The sequence below is a fragment of the Malaya genurostris genome, chromosome 2 (assembly GCF_030247185.1).
Source record: "Malaya genurostris strain Urasoe2022 chromosome 2, Malgen_1.1, whole genome shotgun sequence".
NCBI lineage: Eukaryota > Metazoa > Arthropoda > Insecta > Diptera > Culicidae > Malaya > Malaya genurostris.
The window spans coordinates 125901997-125927004 of NC_080571.1; the positions used below are offsets into that span (position 1 = coordinate 125901997).

The following is a 25008-nucleotide window of genomic DNA, read 5'->3' on the forward strand; positions in this document are numbered from 1 at the left end:
ATTAACTGCTATAAATTATATAATAAGCTGAAATTTTTATACATTTTGTTGTTTATTTCATAACCTATTTCGAGTTTGTTTGTATCAGCACATCATTTTTATTAAAATTTTGCTATTGGATGAATTAATGGACGCAGTAGGAGTCAGAACTAAGACTCAATAGGGTCAATTATTAAATTAAAACTTTAATTGTCTTTATGAAATGATAAAGAAGTTTCATGTAAGAAAGGTTACGACAAGCAAGAATGTCTCGAACTGGGACATTGGATGGTCTACCTTGGGTACGCAAAGAATTTATTAGTTGAGATCTGACATCACGATACTCCACGCATGTCCAATCGACATGATCAATATCGCGATATCCTTCGCCACAAGCCCAATGATTAGTCTCGGAAAGTCCAATTCGAAGAAGGTGTGCATCTAACGTGTAATGTAGTCTGGACATCACACTAATTAAGTCCCTACTCACAACCAGCCCCCTGAACCATGCTTTTGTCCATATTTTAGGGATAATTAAGTGCATCCACCAACCCAGATCATCTCTGTCCCAAGAAGCTTGCCAGCTGGTAAGTGTTCTTTGGCGAAACGCGCCATAGAATTCGTTGAAAGCATTCGGTCTCTCATAAATTTAATCCTCAATAGCACCACTTTTGGCTAAAATATCAGCTCTTTCATTGCCTGGAATGGAGCAATGAGTCGGGACCCAAACTATTGTGATTTGATAATTATTTTTCAATATGTCGTTCAGGCACTGTTTTATTTTATCCAAGAAAAACAGTTCATTTTTGCGAATGGCTTCAATTGCGCTCAGACTATCTGGGAAGAGGAAATAATGGTTTGGAGATAATGTGACGATTACACTCAAACTATAATAAAATGCTGTCAACTCTGCTATAAACAGATGCTGGTTTTTGAAGCCTAAATGAGACCGAAACATTAATGTTGAACATACCAAACCCAGTAACTTCTTCAATTCGTGATCCGTCCGTGTAAAATATTTTCTCAGAGTCAATATGCCTGAACTTACTTGAAAATATTTATGGGATTTCCATCGAGCGTAGGTGCATGGATGTGTCGAAAAATAACGAACATTTAGGAGGCTGACACGGACAGGAATATATTTTCCTGTGACATATGGTACGTCGGTTGTGGTGCCGAGGCATTTTTTATTATGAATTGTAAACAATACGCTTTTAAACGTGTTTTTATCAAAACACGATCTTTTAGAACTGTTGCTGCTGTTTTTGCCTTTCTCATATAGAAAGGTTATGCAATCACTTGAAAAACCGACTAGTACAAGTGTCATATACCATTCGACTCAGTTCATCGAACTGAGCAATGTCTGTATGTGTGGATGTATGTGTGTGTATGTGTCAAATAATCTCACTAGGTTTTCTCGGAGATGGCTGAACCAATTTCAACAAACTTAGATTCAAATGAAAGGTCTCATGGTCCCATACGGAATTCCTGAATTTCATCCGGATCCGACTTCCGGTTCCGGAGTTAGATGGTAAAGTGTGTTAAATATTGTACACCGTTACTTAAACTGACGAAACAAAAACCGTAAAAACATGCTTAATCCACCTAGCAGTGAGATGATATCTTTTTTTATCAATCCACATATATTTTTTGCATTAATATTCTTCGTTGTTTTAGTTCTCATGGCATTATTTTAATGACCGTCGTTTTAAGACACAGTTTGAGATTTCAGTCATTCCGACATTACCGTGTAATGTCGAAACTGCAAATCGGATCGAATTTGAATTTAAACGTGTGACAATCGAAGGAACATTCCATGAAATGTCGAAGTAAGTTCCACTTTAGAACCGGCATAACCTAAAAGAATTCGTATAGCCAGAAATAATTATGACGAATGAATTGCAATAATTTGAGTCCAACTATGAAGCTTTGTTGGGATGGTAATTTTGTATATCGGTTTGAATTTCAAAAATAGCATCACCCTGCAATTACAAAATCGGAAGTCAGAATTGGAAAAAATTCATTAATTTTTTATGGGTTCATAAATTCTATAATTTGAATTTTTGTTTTTGAAAGTCGATTTGGCCTTTTTTGAGAAAACGATTGAGCTTTGAGAAACGATTAGATACTGGAACCGGAATTCAGAAATCGGTGTAGCCGAATTCAGTTAAATTCACCTGAGAAGCTGTATAGTTTACATTTGATTCAAAATGTTTAATAATCAGTGTAGGCATCTTTGAAAAATCGAAGCCTTAGGGGACGGGTGTGCAGTGTAATGGGTAAATCGATGCCTTTCGCGCAGCCTACCTGGGTTAGATTCCCAACCCCGCATGACCTTAAGGTTAAAACCTCTACAATCGAAACAAAAAAAATCGTAGCGCGAATTAAATTTTTAAATACCTTCCGAATCGAAAACTGAATACCACTAAAACCGATATAAGTTTATTTGGTTATCTATTATACACATCTGCAAACCCGATAAACCCGATTAATTTATGTGGAATGAACATTTTTAAACTAATCACCATGTATCCCTCTAAACCGGAAGTTGAATCTGACTAAAAAGCAAGATGTTTTACAGGATCTTAAGACTTTTCATTTGAATCTTAGATGGTTCTTAGATTTCATTTGAATCTTAGATCGGTAAAGCCATCTAAGAGAAAAATAAGTTACACAATTTTAAATTCGTTTCACATATCATCCTGTAGTTCCGGAACCAGAGGCCGGAACCAAATATGATTCAGAAACCTTGTTCGGGAGCTAACAAGCTATTCATACGAATCTGAGTTTATAGAAAACCATTGAGTCATCTCCGAGAAAATTGAGTGATATTATTTGTCACACACACATTCGCTGATCTCGACGAACTAATTCGAATGGTGTATGGATGTTATGTTTTTTCAGCATTTATTGCTTTAAGTAGTTTAAATAAATATAATTATGGAATTACTTTCAACTTGAAAATACTGCCATCATCTGGTTTACATGTCATATTCGAACGAATATGTTGCCAAAAATGAACCATGCTAAAATCGGTCCGAGGCAAAAAGTCACGAACAAAGGTGCTGTACACAGTCTTTTTGGTACTTAGAAACAATTGTATGTTACAGTATAAAAACTCATGTTTCACGTTGCTCCCAAGCATTGCTTTGTCATACAGCGCTCAAAACTCCTACTGCTGAAATAGGGGGATAAGTCACTTACACAAAAATGTCGACATCTCCGTTTAAAATGGACGGATTTCAACAATCGATGGCTTGTTGGATAACTATTACCGTGCGGAATCTAAGTCTAAAAACATATTCTGTTTTCAAGGTCAATTGTGACAGATATTGGCGAAAAACCAAAAATTACTGCATATTTCCGGATACAACAAAAATTTAAATAATCGTTTAGAGTACTATGGCAAAATTGTATAAAATCATCAAAATTTGAATAAAAACTAATAGAATTTGTACGTCATGTTAGTTGGTGGCCGTACGAACTGACATCGATTATACCGGTTCTTGGGTTCCAGTACCGGAAGTGCATATAATAGTGAACTCACTTTGTTTTCCTAAGAATGACCAACGCGAGCAAAGCACTGTTTCATTCTGTATTTTTTAATAGTTATTGCACAAACAATCCAGCAATTTGAATAGAATACCACAATATTATATATGAGAAAGGCATCATTACACCACTAGGTAGATTAAAACAGGTTTTTTTTTAATGTTTCTGCTCAAATGTGTAAAGAATCTATATACAAAATCAAAGTAGACTAAAATATTTAAGATAGCTTCGTTCAAATTTTAGCACTTAAATTGATCTCAAAAAATGAGAAAAACTAAAACTACTTTCTGAAGTTTACAAAAAAGCTTTTTATTTTACATTTTTTCTTCATTTTATTTCCGCGCAGAGTCTCAAATTTCACGAAAAAAAATTGACCTATATCTTTTTTATCTGTTTCTGTTGATCGATGTACCTCCGAAAATATTGTGTGTAATAATTTCAAAACAATTTCAAATCTTGTTGAAAAGTGTTAAAAAAAGATATGAAATATAATAATTGTTGCTTTTCAACTGTTTTTCCCAAAATAAACAAACGGCTTCATTTGAAGAAAACAAAATCATCAAATTGAAGAAATTTGGTTTCGATCTTCTTCCTCATCCAGCATATTCTCTAGATTTAGCCCACAGCGATTTTGATCTAAAAAAGATACCTAATTTGAGGACAAGGACAAATAATGCTATATGCATGGCATCGAAAAGTAACAAAAGCACTGGAAAGAATTTTTGCACAATAAATGTTGTTTTTCTAGTTAGTTCCGGGACATTTTGAACGATGTGTTATATAGAAAAAAGTTTTTAGACGATCCTGCTGCTTTTCCGCTGGTCACACGAAGAGGAAAAATTGCATGGAATGAACTGAATATGTAATATGAAATATATTGCTATAAAGGCTGGTGTCTTTTTTTCGGAAGACATCTCCATAGAAATGACGCGTGTTTGACACATTTTTCTCTTGAACTTATGCTTTGTGATTGTGAGATAAACAGTTTTTCACTAGAGAATGATGGCAGATGATCGATATAAGTCATATCATTCCTAGACTTCATCATCATTTCTGTAAGATCATTCGGCGCCATAATATCTCGTGTTAGATTTAATATCCCATATTTTACTATTGAAAGCAAATCTGTCGGAAAAAAAATGTTATATATAATAATATATGTATGTTTTTGGGTAAGAATGTCGGAATGTGCCTAGTTTAGCATCTCATAGTGAATTAATCATCGATATCATTTTAATGTTATCATGTATAAGAAACAACTGATTTCCTTATATGAAAGTTATAATTTAAGTGAACCTAGAATACCTTGCGCTAGCATAGTTCAGCAACGCAGGAAGTATTTATCTACGATTGGTATACATAGCACATTGCACAAACGCACTAATGATAAATCGTGTTCACCTTCCAGCCGGTTATCCTCGAAAGTTTCATCTACTATGCACTAGGCGTAGGAATCCATTAATAAATAAAAACTAACTGCTACGGTAATATTGCATACTAAATGGATGCTATAGTTTCGTCAAAAGCATATAACGTTTTGTTCATCTCTCAAAACGCAATACATATGACATAACCACTCATTTTAAAATACGCGATATTAATGATGTTTACGATATCGGTATGTTTAATTTGAACGAAATCATAATTAAAAAGTATTTTTTTTCTATTTCACCATCACCAATTTTTGTTCTGATGAGTTTATTGATAATTTGATATCATACAGTAATCCTGTGAATATTCTATTTGTCAGCGATTTCTTTGTGTGAATTACTTTAGTGTTTCGTGTTCAGCTTCGAGCGTATATCGAACCTATTATTCAATATACTTCTCTTGAAATCAAAATTACAACAATAGTATTTTCATTGCATTTTTTATCACACAGTATACAAGTTCTGATGGCATCTTTGCCTTTAATCGAATTAAATTAGCTGTTTCTAAATTTGAGTTCAAAATATATATATATATATATATATATATATATATATATATATATATATATATATATATATATATATATATATATATATATATATATATATATATATATATATATATATATATATATATATATATATATCGCGCACTTTCAGATACTTCAGTTATATTCGAATTTAGAATGAATTAAAATAACTCTAGCGACACAAAACATTACTATTTATGATGGTAAAAAAAAACAAGAAAAGAGCGACACCGATTTTGCTGTTACTTGTTATACGAATTTAACAATTTTTGCGATTTCTTTTTTGCGGTAATGTTCTAAGTTGTGTGATATAATCCCGCAAAAATAGATCTTAGATTCGAATATTATTCATGTGCTGAACAATTATATCCAAATTTTATTTTTGTGTATTTTTAATTAGCTCAAATTTTGCATAAGTGTTATTTATTGCCAAACGAAACAATTTGCATCATCGTTTGCCATTTCAACTCTAGCCTTACTTTTACGAAAAGACAAAGAAAAAATCACTTGAACATTTTCCGTGGACCCGATCAATTTGGTATCTTCTGCAATGTATATGGTAAATATAAGGACTATGTAAAAAAATTAGTACTGGTGACAATTTTTATGTGTTTTAAAAATAACACTTAAAATTCAAATATCTCAAAAAATGTATATTTGATTTTTGTTTTTCAAAAAAGTGAAAACTTTTTATTTTTATTTTTGTAAGATCAGGAAAAATATAACAAACTTGCGCTAAGAAAATAACAGGTATGTTTATAACAGAGAATTGGGAAACACATTTTCTGATTCTTTACGAAAAATATAGACTGCCTTTCTCATATATTTTAAATTCTAATATTAGAAACATATTATAGAATGAATACTATCTTTTGATTAACTATTTATCTACTGTGTCAAGAAAATTTGTTTCTATGTTAACAAGATTCAAGGATCATCCAAAATCGTTAAAAAAATTTAAAAAAAATCAAACCGCTGTATCTCTAGAGATGTAATGTTATATGTGACGTAACCGACAAATCCCAGTGTTTTTTAATGCAACAAAAATTCTCGGAGATAAATGAATCGGTCCTGACCTATACTCGTTCGAAAGTTGCTATTAGGTTATTTGATAAGCTCACAATACTAATGGCCGAGGATAGAATCTTACAAATGTTTCAATGAGACAATTTAAATGTTAAAAGAAAACATCATCACACCACTAGGTGCATTAAGAAGGGTTTTTGTAAATCGGAATTATGAACAAAATCGTCCAAAAACTTTATTATGCCGTATTTAAATCACCCCCTGCTATGGAAGTTGGTTCCTGAAACCGACGCATTTTGTTTTGGTGGCGTTGTTGCCAACAATATGTTAAGCTGCGTTCATACCATACAATCAAACCACACTGGTGTCAAAAGTTAATTTCTTCAAACCCAATATAAATATAACTCTAGTCTAGTATTCTCTATAAAACAAGTAATTTGACCTCTTTTTGAATAAGAAAAAGAAATTGTGGTTTATTATAATTTGATTATATTCCATCGAAATCGTTTCATTATGTTGGTGCAACCGCATGAAGAAAAATGTGAACGTGTGAACACTGCTTAAACATAGCATTTGACAGCGAACTAGAACCAAAGAACCAAAATTTCCGGCTTCAAGCCAATTGTATACAGATGACAATCGTGCCATCGGGGTGATTCAAATAACATTTCAATTAAAAGTGACGCAAAACTACCCACGTTTCGACTATCCTGCTTCCATACTGTCCTATAACACTTGCGGAGATGCAGTGGTATCCGTGGTCTCCAGAAACGAGAATCGAACTAACATTCCTTACCTTCCCCAACAGCACATCGTTTGGTCGTGGCCAGTGCCGTCATTGACAATTTAATGAAAAGTTTTGAGTGAGTGAGTATGCACAGTAAAAATGATTTACTTTCCAAACATCAGTTTTTGGTTCGTAGTTCATTTTTACTCATTCGTTCAATCACGAAGTGCAACTACGGGTGGTCTGCTTCAGCTCAACTCTGAGAATATTTTTAAATTAAGACGAAACTGGAGTTTTAAATAAAATATCACAACCGGATGTGCTATAATACCTTTCCCGACTCTCGTACTTCCAGAACCGCAAACTGAAGACCGACGCAACAAAAATGAGTTTGACACTCCATTGAAAAGGTTTACAAATTTTGTCTTTGTTTTCTATAAAGAGGTGCAAATTCGGTCAAACAAACCCGTACAATGGTCAGGTTTTAAACATCTACAAGTCGACAGTCACTACACAACCAAAATTGAATTATTGACCCGATTTGCTCTCTGTGCAGTTCGTTAATGTCGTAGAAAAGGTTGCTGTGATTTCATAGGAAATCCGCGATTCTTTATGGGAAAGGTTACTATATATGCGAACATGTGCACAATGTGTGGATTTAGTTTGAGAGACAATTATTTCCATCGGATTTCGGCTTTATTTCCGAATGTAGGGGAAGGTGTTCGGTTGCCGGCACCCCACCGTAACTTTTGACAGAAAGCAGATAGCGTCATTACGACTGTTTGAGACGACGATCGGAACGTTGATCCGTCGGTGATGGATTCACAGCGGAATTTTGGTTTAAGCGGTGACGGTGAATGATTCTTCTTGGAAGAATATCACGGCTTTCGGTGAACAGCAGGAACGAATTATAAACGCGTGTGATAGCTTCAATACTTTTAATACGAGTCATTCAGTTGACGTTTGTGTTTCTCTGTGTGAGTGTGAGTGTTCTGCTTTAGCAGAGTGTGCATATAAAAGATGGGATGTAAATATAGGGTGTGTGGTTTTAACATAAGATAAATATAAAAGGTAGGATGTGAGTATAGGGTGTTACAAAATTCAATATGCGCAAAGTGTAATACAATGAAAGTATTCATTTATTTAACATTCGTGGAATCCCGAACATGCCGGCCCTCGTTGAAACCGTCCGTTTCAACCATCATCTGCTAGTGGAGAGACGACTAGGATCGTTGAATGTCCTCCACGTCGATAGGAAGCACAGCGATTTGCGTGACTGCTCTTTTATAAACACCCGTTGCCGTTCGCACCACTACTATACGGACATGTTCATCTGGACCGTGCACTTTTTGTATAATCCGCCCGAGCGGCCACTGAAGCGGAGGAATATTTTCTTGTTTCAGTAAAACCAACTGCCCGACTCGAACATCCGTTGTAGCTTGCTTCCATTTCGACCGTTGTTGTAGCTGGCTTAAGTAGTCCCTAGACCAGCGCTTCCACAAATCTTGAACGGATCGTTTCATATCCTGTAAGCGAGATAAACGATTTGTATTCAGTTCGATTAAATCAGGCTCTTGATTTGAAAATAACGGTTCTCCAATCAAGAAATGTCTTGGCGTTAGAGCAGAAATATCCTGTGGGTCATCCGATAACGGGGTTAATGGACGAGAATTGAGGATAGCTTCTATTTGAGTTACGACCGTTGCGAACTGGTCCATGGTGAATGCCTTGCAACCCATGATGCGACGGAAGTGATATTTGAACGATTTAATTCCAGCCTCCCAAAGCCCACCGAAGTGAGGCGATCTGGCCGGGATGAAGAGAAACTTGATTCCATGGTCCGTTGTATAGTTTTGCCATTCCTTGGTTTGAAACTGTTCGCGGAAGGCTTTATTCGCAGCCTTGAGCTCACGATCTGCCCCGACAAAAGCAGTCGCATTATCGCAATGTATTTCGAGCACACGACCTCGACGAGATACGAAACGCTTGACGGCGTTGATACACGCGACCAACGTTAGATCAGCGACAACCTCGAGGTGTATTGCCTTCACCACTAAGCACACGAATAACGCGACGTAGATTTTTACCGACGATCCTCTCCCAATCAACGGACGAACGAGAAACGGCCCACAGTAGTCCAACCCGCTGTAAGCGAATGCTCGAGCAGGAGTTACCCGCCTAGATTGAAGTGGAGCCATTTGTTGATGTGCTGTACGTGGATTACACCGATAACAGGTTCTACAATTGCGTACTACCCTGCGAGCAAGACGACGCCCATGAAGCGGCCAGAATCGTTGACGAATGGTTGCCAGTAGTAACGTTGGTCCAGAGTGCAGTGGATGTGTAATGACCGTGCGATCAGCCAGCTAAGCTTGTGATTTACGGGTAGTATCATTGGACAACGCGAATCATACGGAGCATCCTTATACTTGAGACGACCATCGAGTCTGAACACTCCCACTTCATCCACAAAACAGTTTATAGATTTTAGTGCAGATTTGGAATCAAGTTCTTTCGGATCTACTGGTATGTTACGACGATCTCTGTAGATAAATGATTCAGATGGGAAAGCGGCACCTTGCGCGAGACGAACAAGAACTTTCAGACCAAATTGGTATTCGCAAGGGGTTAATGGTCCATGGATCCTTTCCTTCTTAGATGTTTTACAATTGTTGTAAAAACGATAGCAAAATGATACTGTTTTGATTAGTTTCCCCAGATCAGAAAACTTGTCGATCAACGAGCAATCCGCCTGATTGACATGAAGCGAAACGACGACACGAGCTTCTTCGTCGATCATCTGTTGGATTGGTTGTGCTATGACGCTTTGAGGCCATTGTTCCTCTGGAGCCGTAATATACTTCGGACCTTGCCACCATAACATATCGCCCAGAAGTTGACTTGCTTGAGTTCCTCGAGAGAGCCGGTCTGCCGGGTTTACCTCGGTGGGCACATGTCTCCAAGGCGATCCTTTTGTCAGGCGCTGTATTTCCGCAACTCTGTTTGAAACGAATACCTTCCAGACGTTGGACTGCGACTTAATCCAGTGCAGTACTATTGTCGAGTCTGTCCAAAAGGTAACAGGGTTCGAATATTCAGTGGTTCTACGAAGATGGTCCATCAGCTGACTTCCCAATAGAGCTGCGCAAAGCTCTAACCTTGGTATCGTCTGTCCTCGAAGCGGAGCGATACGAGCCTTTGAAGTTAGTAATTGTGAGTGTAGTTTTCCGGTATCATCTGGTGAAACGACGTAGATGCAGCATCCATATCCTCGCTTGGAAGCGTCACAAAAACAATGCAAACGATATTCTCTTCTTGTGTTAAATAATACTCTTCGTGGTATTTCAATTGAACGTAGACTTGGTATGTCAGAACGGTAGATCCTCCACCAAGTACTGTGGTTTTCCGAAAGTGGCTCATCCCACGATAAACTTTCTGCCCAAAGCCTTTGCACGAACATTTTTGCGTTTGCTACTACTGGACCCAAAAGGCCTAAGGGATCGAAAAGACTGGACATTTCGGAAACAACGATTCTTTTCGTAACTAGACTCTGGTCTGACATTGAAGGTATTTTGAAGTTGAATGTATCCGACTGAGGAAACCATAATAGACCCAGCGTTTTCACAGCCTCAGAACGATCAATTTCCAACTCTGCAGAAACTTCCTACAATTCTAGCGTATACTAGCGAGTACGGATGGTTCGTTGGAAGCCCATTTCCTAAGTACAAATCTGGTTGAGCTTAGCATCTTCTGTAATTGCTCACACGTTCTTCTGAGCAGCTGTAGATCATCATGTCCAGATAGCACGTCGTCCATGTATGTCCCCCTTTGTAAGATAGGGACCGCTAATGGAAAATGTTCTGCCTCATCACTGGCCAACTGATTTAAAATTCGTGTAGCACAGGCGCGTATACAGGGGGGTGTTTTAGGGGTTCAAACCCCCTCCGAAACTCAAAAATGTGATATTATGTGAACTCTTTTTTTCAAATAAGTAAAAAATAAAATGAATAATTTTCAACAAACGACTCCACAATAAAAAAATTTCAAATAATTATATAAAAAGTTCCATTTGTATGGAAATTGATCAACATGTTCTGAAACACCCCCCGAAATTTTTTTCTGGGTACGCGCCTGGTGTAGCATGATACGGTGAACTGGCGAGACCATAAGTAACAGTTTTCAATTGGTAGGTACGGATTGGTTCGGATGAATCCTTTCTCCAAAGTATTTGCTGGTAGCAACGGTCATGCGGATGGATCCAAATCTGCCTGAACATTTTCTCAACATCAGCAGTAATTGTGTAACGAGGTAACCGAAAGTTTATGACCGTAGAGTACAATGTAGGTTGAACGGTTGGACCGGGAAACAGAATGTCGTTGAGCGATAACTGTGTCGAACCTCTACTTGAGCCATCGAATACAACTCTTATCTTTCTGGTTGAACTTTCTGGACGGTGTATGGCGTGGTGGGGTAAGAAATACTGTGGGCTACACGACGCGCGCGAAATCACCTCCATATGACCTAGCCTGCTATACTCGTCCATAAATTTGCAATATTCCTGGCGAAGATCTTTATTTTCAGCAAACTTCTTCTCCATTGACAGGAACCGACGCAAAGCAGAAGTGTGCGAATCTCCAATCAGGCTCAACATTTCTTGCCGGAACGGTAGACGAACTGTGTAACGTCCGTCAGAACCACGAAAGACGGTCTTCTTGAAATGCTCCTCACAAACTTGTTCATCAGATGTATAGGCTTTCCCATTATCAAAATTTTCCATCTCCCAGAATCGTTCGAGTCGAGAATCGAGCAGGTCTTCCGAGCAGACATGGCTGCTTTGTGTTGCAACTGGTTCGAGGATTGGCTCCATAACCTTTCCGCAGATAATGTATCCCAGAGTGGTTTTCTGAAGAAGTGGGTAACCATTAGATAACGAGACTTGCTGATTTTCCAGCAAATTGAAAAACAACTCGGCTCCGATGATGACATCAATCCCTTGACTGATGTTGAACTGTGGATCCGCGAGAGGGAGGTGTAGAGGAATCTTCCATCGTGTGACATCGATGTGATGACTGGGAAGCGATACTGTGAGCTTAGGGAGCACTAAGCAATTGAGGTTGTAGTTGTAGTTGCCAAAACGAGACGAGAGAGATAGTGCGACACCATGATGAACGGTTACGGTGGATTGTCCTATTCCACTGACAGGCGAGTTTAATTTGGAACGTTTTAGACGAAGTTTCTGACACAGCGCTTCGGTGATGAAACTAGGTTGAGAACCGCTATCGAGAAGCGCCCTGGCAAACTGGAAGTTGTTATCCGCATCTCACACTTTTATAATTGCAGTTGATAACATCACTAGATTATTACGAAAAGTCGTTTTCACTTGAGCACTTTGACAGGAGGTGTATGGATGGTGATTGTTTACGTTAACGAACGATCTGTCAACCGACGACGACGAGGGAGCGATATCGACAGAAAATGCGTCCGAATTTTGCGGCGAGGCGACGAGTGGTGAGGCTACCGTGTGCCTAACCGAACTGGCATTCGAGACCGACGATTTATCGACTTGCGAGCAAGATGCTTCAGCGGATTGGCAGGATAGGAAAGATGTCTGAGTTTTCCTTGTGAATGGTTGCACAGGTGGTAAATGCAACAAAGTATGATGTTTCTTGGAACAGCTTTTACAGGATCCGCTGGAGCAATCCTTTGCAAGGTGAGATGTTTTGAGACAGTTGATACATAGCCCATGCTTCTTTACAAATTCGAACCGTTGTTGTGGTATTAGCGTACGAAACTGGTCGCACTGGAATAATAAATGTACTTGCTTGCAACTAGGACACCTTGTAATGTTCTCTGAAGCAACATGGGCTATGGCGAGACGAGGTTTATGTTTTGGTTCCGAATGTGGATTGCCATGATGAGAGATTGTTAGGGTTTGTATAATTCACGATCTTTTGTGTACAAAATCAAGGAGTTGTTTGTATGTAGGTTTGTCTATTTCCGATATTTGAGTTTCCCACTCCCGCAGTGTAATGGGATCCAGGCAACTACTCAGTCGTTCCACCAGGAACGAATTCCAGTGGTCTTCCGCATTTTCGAGCTTGTCCAGTAGTTGAACATGACGATCAAATTCGTCAGCCAACTCAGACAATCCTGATGACGATTCTCTTTTCAACGAAGACAGTGCTAACAACCCCGACATGTGTCGCTTAATCAGAAAACTTTTATTTTCGTACCGTTCTCGTAACATCTTCCAAGCAACGTTATAGTTGTTGGCTGATAGTTCGAGTGATGACAAAATTCCAGCAGCTTCTCCGGAAAGCGTCGCTCGTAAATAATGCAGCTTATGTACTGCCCCAAGTTGCTGATTATTATGAATCAGTGACACAAAAAGATCGCGGAAAGATACCCAATCATCAATTTTACCTGAAAATTGTTTCAATGAAATTTCAGGTAAACGTATATTCGCAATTGGTTGAGCCGATGCTGGCATCGATGGTAAGGGGGGTGCCAGAGGTGGGCGAGTAGGTAATTTGCCCTGCAACGACGCCTTCAATACAAAATACATATTTTGAAATTCTCTACGTTCATCCGAAAATTGATCCTCAGCGTCTTCCAAAACCTCGATTTCATCTTGGATCAATTCAAAATCGCGCCACAAGTCATCCAAACGTTGGATTCTAACCGGTAGTTGATCACCTTGAGTGAGATCAAATTGCTCGTCGAATGTTTTAATCAATTCGGCTGATCCCAAAACATTTGTTCGCCGACGGTACAACAATTTTAATTTGGTCATCTTTGTAGTGGATGGTTTCGGCCGTCTTGGCGGAGTCATTTTTGTATCATACAGCATCAACACGAGATAAAAGAAAAACGTTACCTTGAACTTCGGCAGGGTAAGAGTCACCTAACCTCGCCAAAGTAAGAATCCTGCTGCTACTCCACTGAGGCGACGAAAGCACGCCGTGATCTCTTTTATCACACGACGAATTATACTGTTACGACGTACGATGTATAAAATCCAGATACTACTGTTGCTGCTGATCCCAGGAAACCAATTCAGCGATGAGAAAGTGATGACAATCCTGCAGCGATCCACGTGGTGATTCTTTGTGCAGACATTGAGGTTATCAGCAGCTCCAGTGACGATAATTGCAACGGGAAATGTCCCGGGTTTCGGCACCATAACTGTTTGAGACGACGATCGGAACGTTGATCCGTCGGTGATGGATTCACAGCGGAATTTTGGTTTAAGCGGCGACGGTGAATGATTCTTCTTGGAAGAATATCACGGCTTTCGGTGAACAGCAGGAACGAATTATAAACGCGTGTGATAGCTTCAATACTTTTAATACGAGTCATTCAGTTGACGTTTGTGTTTCTCTGTATGAGTGTGAGTGTTCTGCTTTAGCAGAGTGTGCATATAAAAGATGGGATGTAAATATAGGGTGTTACAAAATTCAATATGCGCAAAGTGTAATACAATTGAAAGTATTCATTTATTGAACATTCGTGGAATCCCGAACAACGACAAATGTCATGTGTGTGTGTGTGTGTGTGTGTGTGTGTGTGTGTGTGTGTGTGTGTGTGTGTGTGTGTGTGTGTGTGTGTGTGTGTGTGTGTGTAATAGCAACACATTTTTTTGTGCCGAATACCGAAGCAAACAGACGCTTGTACTTTTTGCTACGTTCAAAACAAATTTTAATTGCGTGAAAATCAACACAAAAGTTTTTACTGACTTTTTTTATAGCATCATAAATTGCAGAACATCAATCGGAAAGGGGAGTGGATTGAATATTTATGAGGTGAAATAGATCTATTTTGTTTTTTTTTAATACCGGATGCTATCAAAGTTTTCGCAACCAAAGATTTGTTTTGTCATTTTCAAAATGTCTACAGATTTCAGTTACCGGCACTCCAAGGTGTTCGGTTATCAGCACCCCATTTTCGACAAATCGTGAAAAATTGTCAGTGATATGCAGGCTGGTCTCGAGACAAAGCAAGCCACAGTTTCGGCCAAACATCTAGCTGGTCATACAGTAGATGCTTTGGCTAAGAAAAAAAAACGTGGCCAAATCAACACCAAAGGTGCCACCATCCAAATCATCGGCCAAGAGAGCCAAGGCGAAGTCACCATCAGACAATGAAGACTTTTGTCCGAAAGGTCCTCAAAATGTATAAATTCGAATTTTTCTTTGAATAATTGCATTCTTTACTAATATTTTTCCGAAATTTCTTGGGGTGCCGGTAACCGAACACCTTTTTTGAAATGGTCAAAATTTATCACTTTACTAAATTGATAATAAAGGTTTTTTCAATCAAAGGAATCAACATAGTTTCTTACTCAGTTGTTAGCTTTCGATTGATGTATAGATGTCCGCATAACGTGCACTAAGTCAGAAGTTATGAGCTTAAAATAAAAGGGTGCCGGTAACCGAACACTGTCCCTTATGTTTTGCAAAGATACAAATAAGTAAACGTGGAACACAAATGCACTGTCAAAATATTCAAAACAAAAGTTAACAATGATTTTGATAATAGTTCTGTAGTCCTACGTTAGCAATTCGAACAACTCCTCAAACCGGTCGTTTGAAGTTTTTTGCGTTCATGTTGTAATTTTAGAATCGGAACTTCATGACATTTCATTAAACTTTAAATTTGTGAAAATCGATTCAGTCATATCAAAGAACTCATTGAGAATTTCATGCTAGTAACAGAATTAGAACAAATAAGCTCAAGTGGCACGTTCCCCTGGTTATTTGGAGGTTCGACCTTATGTGCGGAGTTGAAAATCGAACCCAGGTAGGCTGCGGAAAAGGTACCAACTTTACCATCACGCTATACACGACCCCGATTCTGTATCATTTTTGCATTTTCCGAAATATTTTACACTCATTACCTTATGACTCTGACTGCAGAAACCGGATCAAGATAAGATCTTTCATATAAATTTAAAAATGTCGGATACAATACTAGTCAAATAAACTATATGACAGTAATAGATAGGACATTTGACTAGTCGTAATAGTAGTAGTAGTTATAATTTACACTTTTAATTTTATTGTAAGGTTGTTTTTTGCCTTTCTCTATAGAAAGGTATTAGAATTGCTGGAAAAACCGACTTTCGAACGGAGCCTCGGAGACCCATAGTGTTATATACCATTCGACTCAGTTCGACGAGATCGGAAAATGTCTGTGTGTGTGTATGTGTGTGTGTGTGTGTGTGTGTGTGTGTGTGTGTGTGTGTGTGTGTGTGTGTGTGTGTGTGTGTATGTGTGTGTGTGTGTGCACTTTTCGAAGATATTTGAACGCGCTCAATTTTCTCAGAGTGACGTAACCGACAAAAAGCGTTGTATTTGAACGCGCTCAATTTTCTCAGAGATGGCTGAACCGATTTTAACAAACTTGGGCTACTGTTGGGCCATTGATCAAGTTCGAAGATCAAATGGCTGAGACTTTTGGTTCCGGAGATATGATTGTATAAGTGACGTAACCGACAAAAAGCGTTGTATTTAAACGCGTTCAATTTTCTCAGAGATGGCTGAACCGATTTTAACAAACTTGGGCTCGTTTGAAAGCTACTGTCGGCCCATTGATCAAGTTCGAAGACCAAATGGCTGAGACTTTTGGTTCCGGAGATATGATTGTATAAGTGACGCAAACGACAAAACACGTTGATTTTTACCGCTCTTAAATATATAAGGGTGCCAAAATTTTGGGATCACCTCTATTTTCGTTAAGCTCTAGTGCTCAAAAGTTTAAGCACCTCGAAAAAAGTCTTCATGCAAAATTTGAGCTAAATCGGACATGCGTAAGGGGTGCTGCCCGGTGGTAAAGGTTTGACAATTTTAGATCTTGAAAAAGCACCATGAAATTTCCAAAATCGAAAATTTTTTTTGATGCCTAAACTTTTAAAACTGCATAAAACATCGAACTTTAGTGGCATCTCAAAAAAATTTTTTTTGAAAAAATCAACTTTCTGGGACTAAGTCCCAAAAAGTCGATTTTTTAAAAAAAATTTGTTTTCGAGATGACACTAAATCTCGACGTTTCATGCAATTCTAAGCCTTTTGGCATCAAAAATTTTTTTTCGATTTCGAAAATTTCATGTACTCCCCCCTATGGTGATTTTTCAAGATATATGAAAATTCCACTAAGTGGACTGAGACTTTTTTTAGATTAGCATCACTGTTCTAGTACAAATAGGCAACGCAAATGTCAAGCACTAATTTGGAAAAATGCTTTTGTGAACTACTCGAATCAATCTGAATCTATTGGTGTCATAATTAGTATCCAAATTTTTTTAATAAAAGTATGAAACATATTTTCATGAGACTGTTATGGAAGAAGAGAAAGGCATTATCACACCACTAGGTGGATTAAGAAGGGTTTTTTTTTATTTTCCAAACAGTAATTTTTTTTTCTATATCGTTACAGTACGGTCGTCAAAATATTGAAACCATTCGCAAACAACAGTATGCTCACTTAGATATATCCGATCACAACACATCACAAAAAAATAATCCAACTAATAGTCCTAGTATCGAAAAGGAAGTCATACTAAAAGGTGACACAGAGAAAGCACAGTCTAATGGAGATGCATTCAAAATGGGAAACTCGGTGATTAGTCGTGTCGAATCTCTTATTCTTGTGCCGGATGTAGACAATACGCGAAGTAAGGACCGTGAACCAAACAACGAAGATGTAAGATGGTTGAAATTATTATTATTATAGCCACTTGAAGCTCTATAAGCTATTTTAGGACAAATATTCTCTTGAGTTCAATTTGTCCAACTGCTTGGATTACGTCAAGTCTGGAATGGAAGCCATCATTGAAGATGAAGTAACCAGTCGATTTGAGGCCGAGGAACTGAAAAACTGGAACCTTCTAACTCGTACAAACAGACACTATGAATTCATTTCCTGGCGACTTACTATCATCTGGGTCATAGGATTTTTTATTCGATACGTGGTGCTAATGCCTTGTAGAGTATTTATTTGTTTCATCGGTGTAAGTATTGATATTCTGAGTAATATTCCGTTATTTCAAGCGTGTTTATTTTAAAAGTTAAAACGAATATGACAAAATTTGTTGACTTCTCTAGAAACCGTCAAATTCCCAGGATAATGTTTTTTTTTCATTTTTCACACTTGAATACCTTAAACTGATGTAGGTTGTATATTGCGTGATAGGCTTCGCCATCGTTGGGATAATCCCTCAACGGAAACTTCGCATACAGGCAAACGAGTATGTGTTTAAGCATACCTTTCGTATTATATGCCGTTCCTTGTCCGCAGTGATTCGTTTTCACAATGAGGAATACAAACCAAAAAAATGCGGATTTTGTGTAGCAAATCATACAACACCGATTGATATAGCAATACTTTCGACAGATCACTCGTATTCATTGGTAAATTAAGGAGGAACGCATTTCTCCATATTTTCTTTTTCCTTATATTGATTCATTGAACTTGAATTCTCTGGGTTGGTCATTTCGTCTACACCGTGATGTCTTACTGCTCGAATACATGATTGCATATTGAATGCTTCAGTCTTGTAAATTAATTTACTTTTTCATTTTCAAACTACAATAAACACTTTTACTTTGACTGCGACGTTGGAACGTTGATGCACTTGTACTCGTCCTTAAGCACTCATTTCCAACACAAATTGTCTGTAAATTGGCTTTACATAGAATCACAAACACATACATTTTAGAATACATCTCAATACACAACTTCGACCTCATTGTATATACTACAGCTATCCATCTATTGATCATTACCCATTTAGGTATTATGGTTGACATTATGCACGGCACTGGTCGGTTGCCTGCCTGACGGATCCACTAAACGATGGATGGTGAAAATGGTATTGATTCAATGTTTCGGTGTACTTTCGAGTGCATTATCATCCGTCGTAAATTATCATAACATCGAAAATCGCCCATTAAACGGTATCTGCGTCGCGAATCACACAAGTCCCATCGATGTTTTAATGTTGATGTGCGATAACTGTTATTCATTGGTGAGTAATGATATGATATGCTTGCGTGGATTGCATCCTTATTCTATTCTTGAATCAGCATAATATTTTTGCGGGTAGTGATAGTGCTAAAAATAGCTATTCCTTAGAAGTAGTAAAAAAAAATTGTAATAATGTTTGCTTTTTGTGATAATCAATAGATTGGCCAAAGACATGGAGGATTTTTGGGAGTTCTTCAAAGAGCTTTGGCTCGAGCTTCTCCTCATATTTGGTTCGAACGCGCGGAAGCTAAAGATAGAATGGCAGTAGCGAAAAGGTATAAACATTAATTTCCTCTGCTGAAATATATTTTTTATTGATTTTTCATTCATAAATATTTTTTATTGCATTCTAATATACTTTATAGGCTGAAGGAGCATGTTTCGGATCCCAACAATCCTCCGATTCTCATCTTTCCAGAAGGTACTTGCATTAACAATACATCGGTGATGCAATTTAAAAAAGGTAGCTTTGAGGTTGGCGGTGTTATCTATCCAGTTGCTATCAAGTGAGTAACCCAAGCTTTATATGATAAAACCAATATAGTTTGAGCGACAATATTGTATACTACAACTGTTAGAAGCTGCGCAAAATAAACAATATTAACTACCTAATGCTAGGTGCATTTATCTTAGTTAGTTGCATTCACCATAGTAAGATACATTTACATTATTTAAAAACCACCAGGAGCAAGATTTGGTCAGCACATACATCAAAGCAAAACGTGTAAGGCGATTTTTTTCTTGTGCCCCCTACACGCAGAGAGAAATATTGTAAAAGTAACTAATTTTGGTTTCACACAACGATTCATTTTATTGAAATACTGACAAAAGAAAATTTGTTCTAATATAGCAAATATTGTTGCTTGAAACTGCAAAAGATATTTGATTTTTCTCAGAGGGTTAGTTTGTTACAATAAATATTTTGATAAAAATAAACAAATATTTTACTTGTGCGTTCCTGTCAATTTCATGACAAACAATTTCATAAAAAAATCAACTTGCACAATCGGTTCAAATAGTTCACTTTAGATAAATGTAATCCCCTTTCATGGTGGGCTTGACGGTATTGCAAGCATCATCAGATACAATCAATTAGCATTACAATATAATATAAATATGTATTACAACTTTTACTTTCAGTATTGAAATTAACGATTGAGATATGGAACTACTTAGATAAGATGTTGATTGCATTACACTACACTAGAGCTTAGCTGAGCTTTGTTTTATGTTTCATTTTCATACTACTGGCCTTAATTACCAGTATGAAGTGGAAATTGCGATGACAACAGATGAACGGTAAATCGAGTTCATCTTTAACGTTTATTAGTGGTTTATGTACCATGGAATACTGTGAAATGAGATGGAATATTGTTGAATAGAATAAAATAACATAGACTGAATATGTGAGCATACCACTGTGTCGTTTTCGTGTAGGACTTGAGGAATGAGGTGATATGTGAGTGAATTGTGAGTGGAAGAGAATGCAAGGACATTAATAAAAGGCACTGTGTCAGCTCAGAACTAACGATCGACCAATAGTAGAGATAGAAGTCAGGGTGGCAAGTAATCGGGAAAATCGATAAAACCGGAAAAAAGTCGGGAATTTTAGTGAAAACCGAAAATAATATTACTAGATCAGATATACATAACAGTTGTTCGCATCATGATTTTTTTCAACAAGTGAAAAATAGAAGACAATACCAAATTTTGCGTTTGACCGAGATGTTCACTAAAAGTGTTGAAACAACTTGTTGTCCCATGCAGGTTGTATGTTGAACATTTCATTGGAAATTAGGACTTACAACATAAAACAAGTTGTCGACTTTGATCTTATTCACCGTTTGTGGGAAGTATTTGAGTTCCTTCTTTGAGAGCTGGGACCATTTTAAAATCTGTGTGTCAACTTGCAAAACCTTTGTACCATCTGTGTTGCATATTTTCGATCATAATCTGTGAAAAACATTTTGAAAATCGGCCATATTTATGAAATATTCATAAAAATCTGTAGAAATCTTTGATAAAATCTGTGTTCTGTGTTCAGAATCTGTGTGGCAAAATAGGCAACAAAATCTGTGGTTTTACTGAAAAATCTGTGAATATGGTAACTCTGCCTGGAACTAGTATAGAACTCTGAGGACCAGTATAGAATATGAATATGATTTGGAATATGGATTGATTTGTTCAGGGTCTAAACGATAAAAAAAATCATCATTTTTGCATTTTTTTCCAGAACTATCGTTCAACAAAATAAATTCAAAAGTTAACCCTCCCCAAAGTAACAAACAACGAAAAGGAAAACGTTGGGGTCTGGTTTTTTATATGTAGAAAATGTGTGCAAAATTTGAAAAAAAATTGGTGCAGTAGTTTTTGAATGACGATGGACACGGACTTTCAAAACCTGCTTTCGAGAAAAATGCGTTTAAAGTTGTTTGTCTATAAAATTAATGGTAACAATTGTTATGAAAACATTTGTCTGTGTAGAGAGGAAATTAGTCTCTCAGCCCAAATCGAAATAATTCCCCAATCAATCGGTTCATTTAAAAGAGAGGTAATAACAAAGAAAAAGCAGTGCACTCATCATTTGGGTTGTCGTCACGTTGCCAAAAATCACGTCTTTCTCGGCGGTCTCGCCGTCCGTTCTGTTTCCCATGAAGTTCAGATTTGCCGCAGCAGCAAAAATTCCTCAGGCAAATTTCCCGGGTGATCTTCGTGCGAGGTGGGAGTCGCTTCCGTCCTGTTTCTTCTTCTGGTTCTGCCTGTCGACTCCAGCGCCAAACCACGGAATCGGCTCTCCGGATACCCTCGTGCTATCCACGATAATGTGACGATTGCACTTCCAGGGGAAACGCTGACCCCTCGCTGATTCTTCACCACTTCGGTTTTCACCGCCTCCGCACAGGAATCCGATTCACAACGGCCCTGCCGTACTCTCCAAAACTGCTTGCTATGCCGCTGCAGTGCGCTCACACAGCGACGCCGGAACCACTCGGGAAACGCTTGACACGGGAACTCTGGATGTTGGCGTGGTGATTACTCCCAATTTTTGCTGTGAACGGGTCAACATCCAAGTCCGTTGATTTTATCGAAACCACCGATAAGGATCGCTGACCAGGACGTTATTCACTCGGGACTCCCGAGACACGCGGTTTTTTCAGTCGCTTGCTTCACTCTTTCCCGGCCTTCTTTTTTGCACGTCCTCTCACTCGCGTCTTCACCCAAAAAACTGAGTTGTCATTTTTTCCCTCCGTCCGGCCGGCGTATTCAAAATAATAATCAGTACCGTTTCGCTCTTCAAGCGAGTTTTCTACTGATGTATCTGTTTTAATGCAGAGTGTTTCGTGCACGCTTAACACAAACCCCTCATGAACCTTAAGTTACTAACTTAACTGTAACACAATTAATTACTCCAGTGAGCCCATAGGGTCTAAAATTTTCAAAAAATCATATTTTTTCATTCATAATTTATTATAATGAAACATTTCAAGAATGTTTTGTCAAGTTTTGGAGTCAATCGAAGTAGAAATCTTGGACCTGTGCGACGAGCTCTTGCTTCTTCGCAGAATGAGATAGCCATAGATAAAGGTCCATAACTTCCAGAGTTTCGTTCCAATAGGCTTGAAAATTTCATAGAATATTCTGGAAATGTTTTACTATAAGACAATATAAAGAAAATAATAAATGATTTTTCAAAAGTGTTAGACCCTACCCGCCCCTTAAGCCAAACCTTTTTTACGATATTTTGGTTACTTGAACTAAATACAAATTGTAAATATATCCTATTCTACCTAATGAACAACTCTAGAAAAGAAACTGTTTAACATATTGTTAAATTTATCAATACCAATCTCTGGTTAGTGAGTTTTTTTATTGATTACCGGAAGCAATGAGATTATTGCTTCTGGAAGAGAAAACGTCTATTATGTCGAACTATGGGTATCTGTTCAGTACTTAACAGAAGTATTTCACATCATCACAATAATTTGTGATGATATTTTTATTAGGGCTACAACGAATGTGTGTCGAATTCCGTTGATTGTAGGTTTAGTAATCAGAAAAATAAAAGAGAGAAATGTTAACCACTTAGTCGTTTGACAATTCTGCTGTCCGAAAACTTAAATTCGAACAAATAATCTTTACGCGAGACGAAGTCAGCTAGTAGAAGATAAAGTTGGGCTATTTGGAAATAAAACTGGTTACAAACAAGCAGAGAGTTCATCATGAAGAACTCATACTTTCTGATTATTTTTCTGATTACTTCTCGAGATGCCTAGCAGTTAGAATCCGATTAGGAAAAAAAATTTATCGATATCTTGTGCGTTTTTACAGCTATCATTTGCTTTATTTGCTCATCAACGCATTGAATTTGTAAACATGCTGCACTTCAAAAATGAGATGTCATGACGGATGTACCTATTGTTTATTGACTAACAGATATGCTCTTTTTTGGACATAGGATATCTGTTTAAAGCTTGAATTAAAGGGAATATTTATAAAACTAAACAGAGGCGACTTTGACCTATTCCAAAAACCAGGATTTTTTATCTCGCAAACCGGGAAAACCGGGAATTTGAGATTCACTTGCCTCCCTGTAGAAGAAGTTAGAATCTATTAGAATAGAAATAGGGTAACGGCTCCCTATTTCATCTCATTTGTAAGGATGTTACGTCTCGCCTTGCTCCATATTAAGAATTGATTCACATTTCTTGGAAATTAAAATAATATTCATTCTTAAAAGGACATAATGCCAACTGTGACACAACTCATGTCATTAGTAGAGTCGCCATTTTACTAGATTTTCAATCCACGAATTGTGATCGAGTCGGATACAATATCTTTGCTTCGGCTCTAAGAAGCAATATGATGTGAAGTGAAGTGAAGCCACCATCAGTTCAAGGACTTGCCAGTGGATGCGGGTAGACTTACAGTAGCCCCGATATGACTCATCCATTCACCTTCTTACTATAGCTGTTACCGAAAAGCGAACAAAAAGGGTTGGGCGGATACGTAAGTAGAGTCACTTACTCGTATTCCGCGGGAATAAAAGATGCTCTTCCAACCATAATATCCACTGCATAGATGAAGCATATCGCTATACATGCTTGAACCCGCCTGATGGTTTGTTTGAGAAGGGCGCGTCAGACTCATTTCAAACCTTCAGAAGAAAACAAGTTTCCTTCAAGTGACTTGGGCTGGCTATCCACAATCCCTCGTCCAGTCATCAATTCGTCCGATGCCCTGATGCTCCCTCCCCTTTACGCCCCCGTGCAAAATGTTTTATATTGATAAATACAATGAAACATAGTGTAATGATATTAATATAACATAAAATTATAGATAATGGATTACAAAATAATATAATATAACATAATATATTATAATATATTTTAATTTAATATAATATAATACAATGTCATTCAATATAATATAATATATTATAAAACAATATATAAAATAACAGTTAATGTAGAATGTCAGTTATGCTCTTCTATCTTCGCAATACTGCAGGAAGTAGAATATTTCTCTTCTAATAACAATAATAATATCCACATCTATAAAAATAATATATGTTATTATTATTGATGACAAATTAATAATAATAACAATAAATATAATAATGAAAATGATAATAAAAAAACAATATAATATAGTACACTGAAGTCTTTTTTTATGCGAATTTACGTACCGCATAAAAAAACCGCATAACTCTGAAAGTTCGCATAAAAAAACCGCATAACTT

The 25008-nt window shown here is 37.4% G+C and overlaps 1 protein-coding gene across 2 annotated transcripts in view; it reads left to right on the forward strand.

Moving 5' to 3' along the window:
- Positions 1 to 25008, forward strand: part of LOC131427629 (glycerol-3-phosphate acyltransferase 3) — a 45569-nt gene that overhangs the window by 14927 nt on the left and 5634 nt on the right. Inside the window, exons 2-6 of one of the 2 annotated variants that reach the window (XM_058591005.1) lie at positions 17679 to 17945; positions 18004 to 18252; positions 18416 to 18652; positions 19428 to 19543; positions 19634 to 19774. In XM_058591005.1, the coding sequence (XP_058446988.1) occupies positions 17679 to 17945; positions 18004 to 18252; positions 18416 to 18652; positions 19428 to 19543; positions 19634 to 19774 (1010 nt within the window). Of the gene's footprint in view, positions 1 to 17678; positions 17946 to 18003; positions 18253 to 18415; positions 18653 to 19035; positions 19270 to 19427; positions 19544 to 19633; positions 19775 to 25008 lie in introns of both variants that reach the window. The other variant, XM_058591006.1, reaches the window with a different exon arrangement.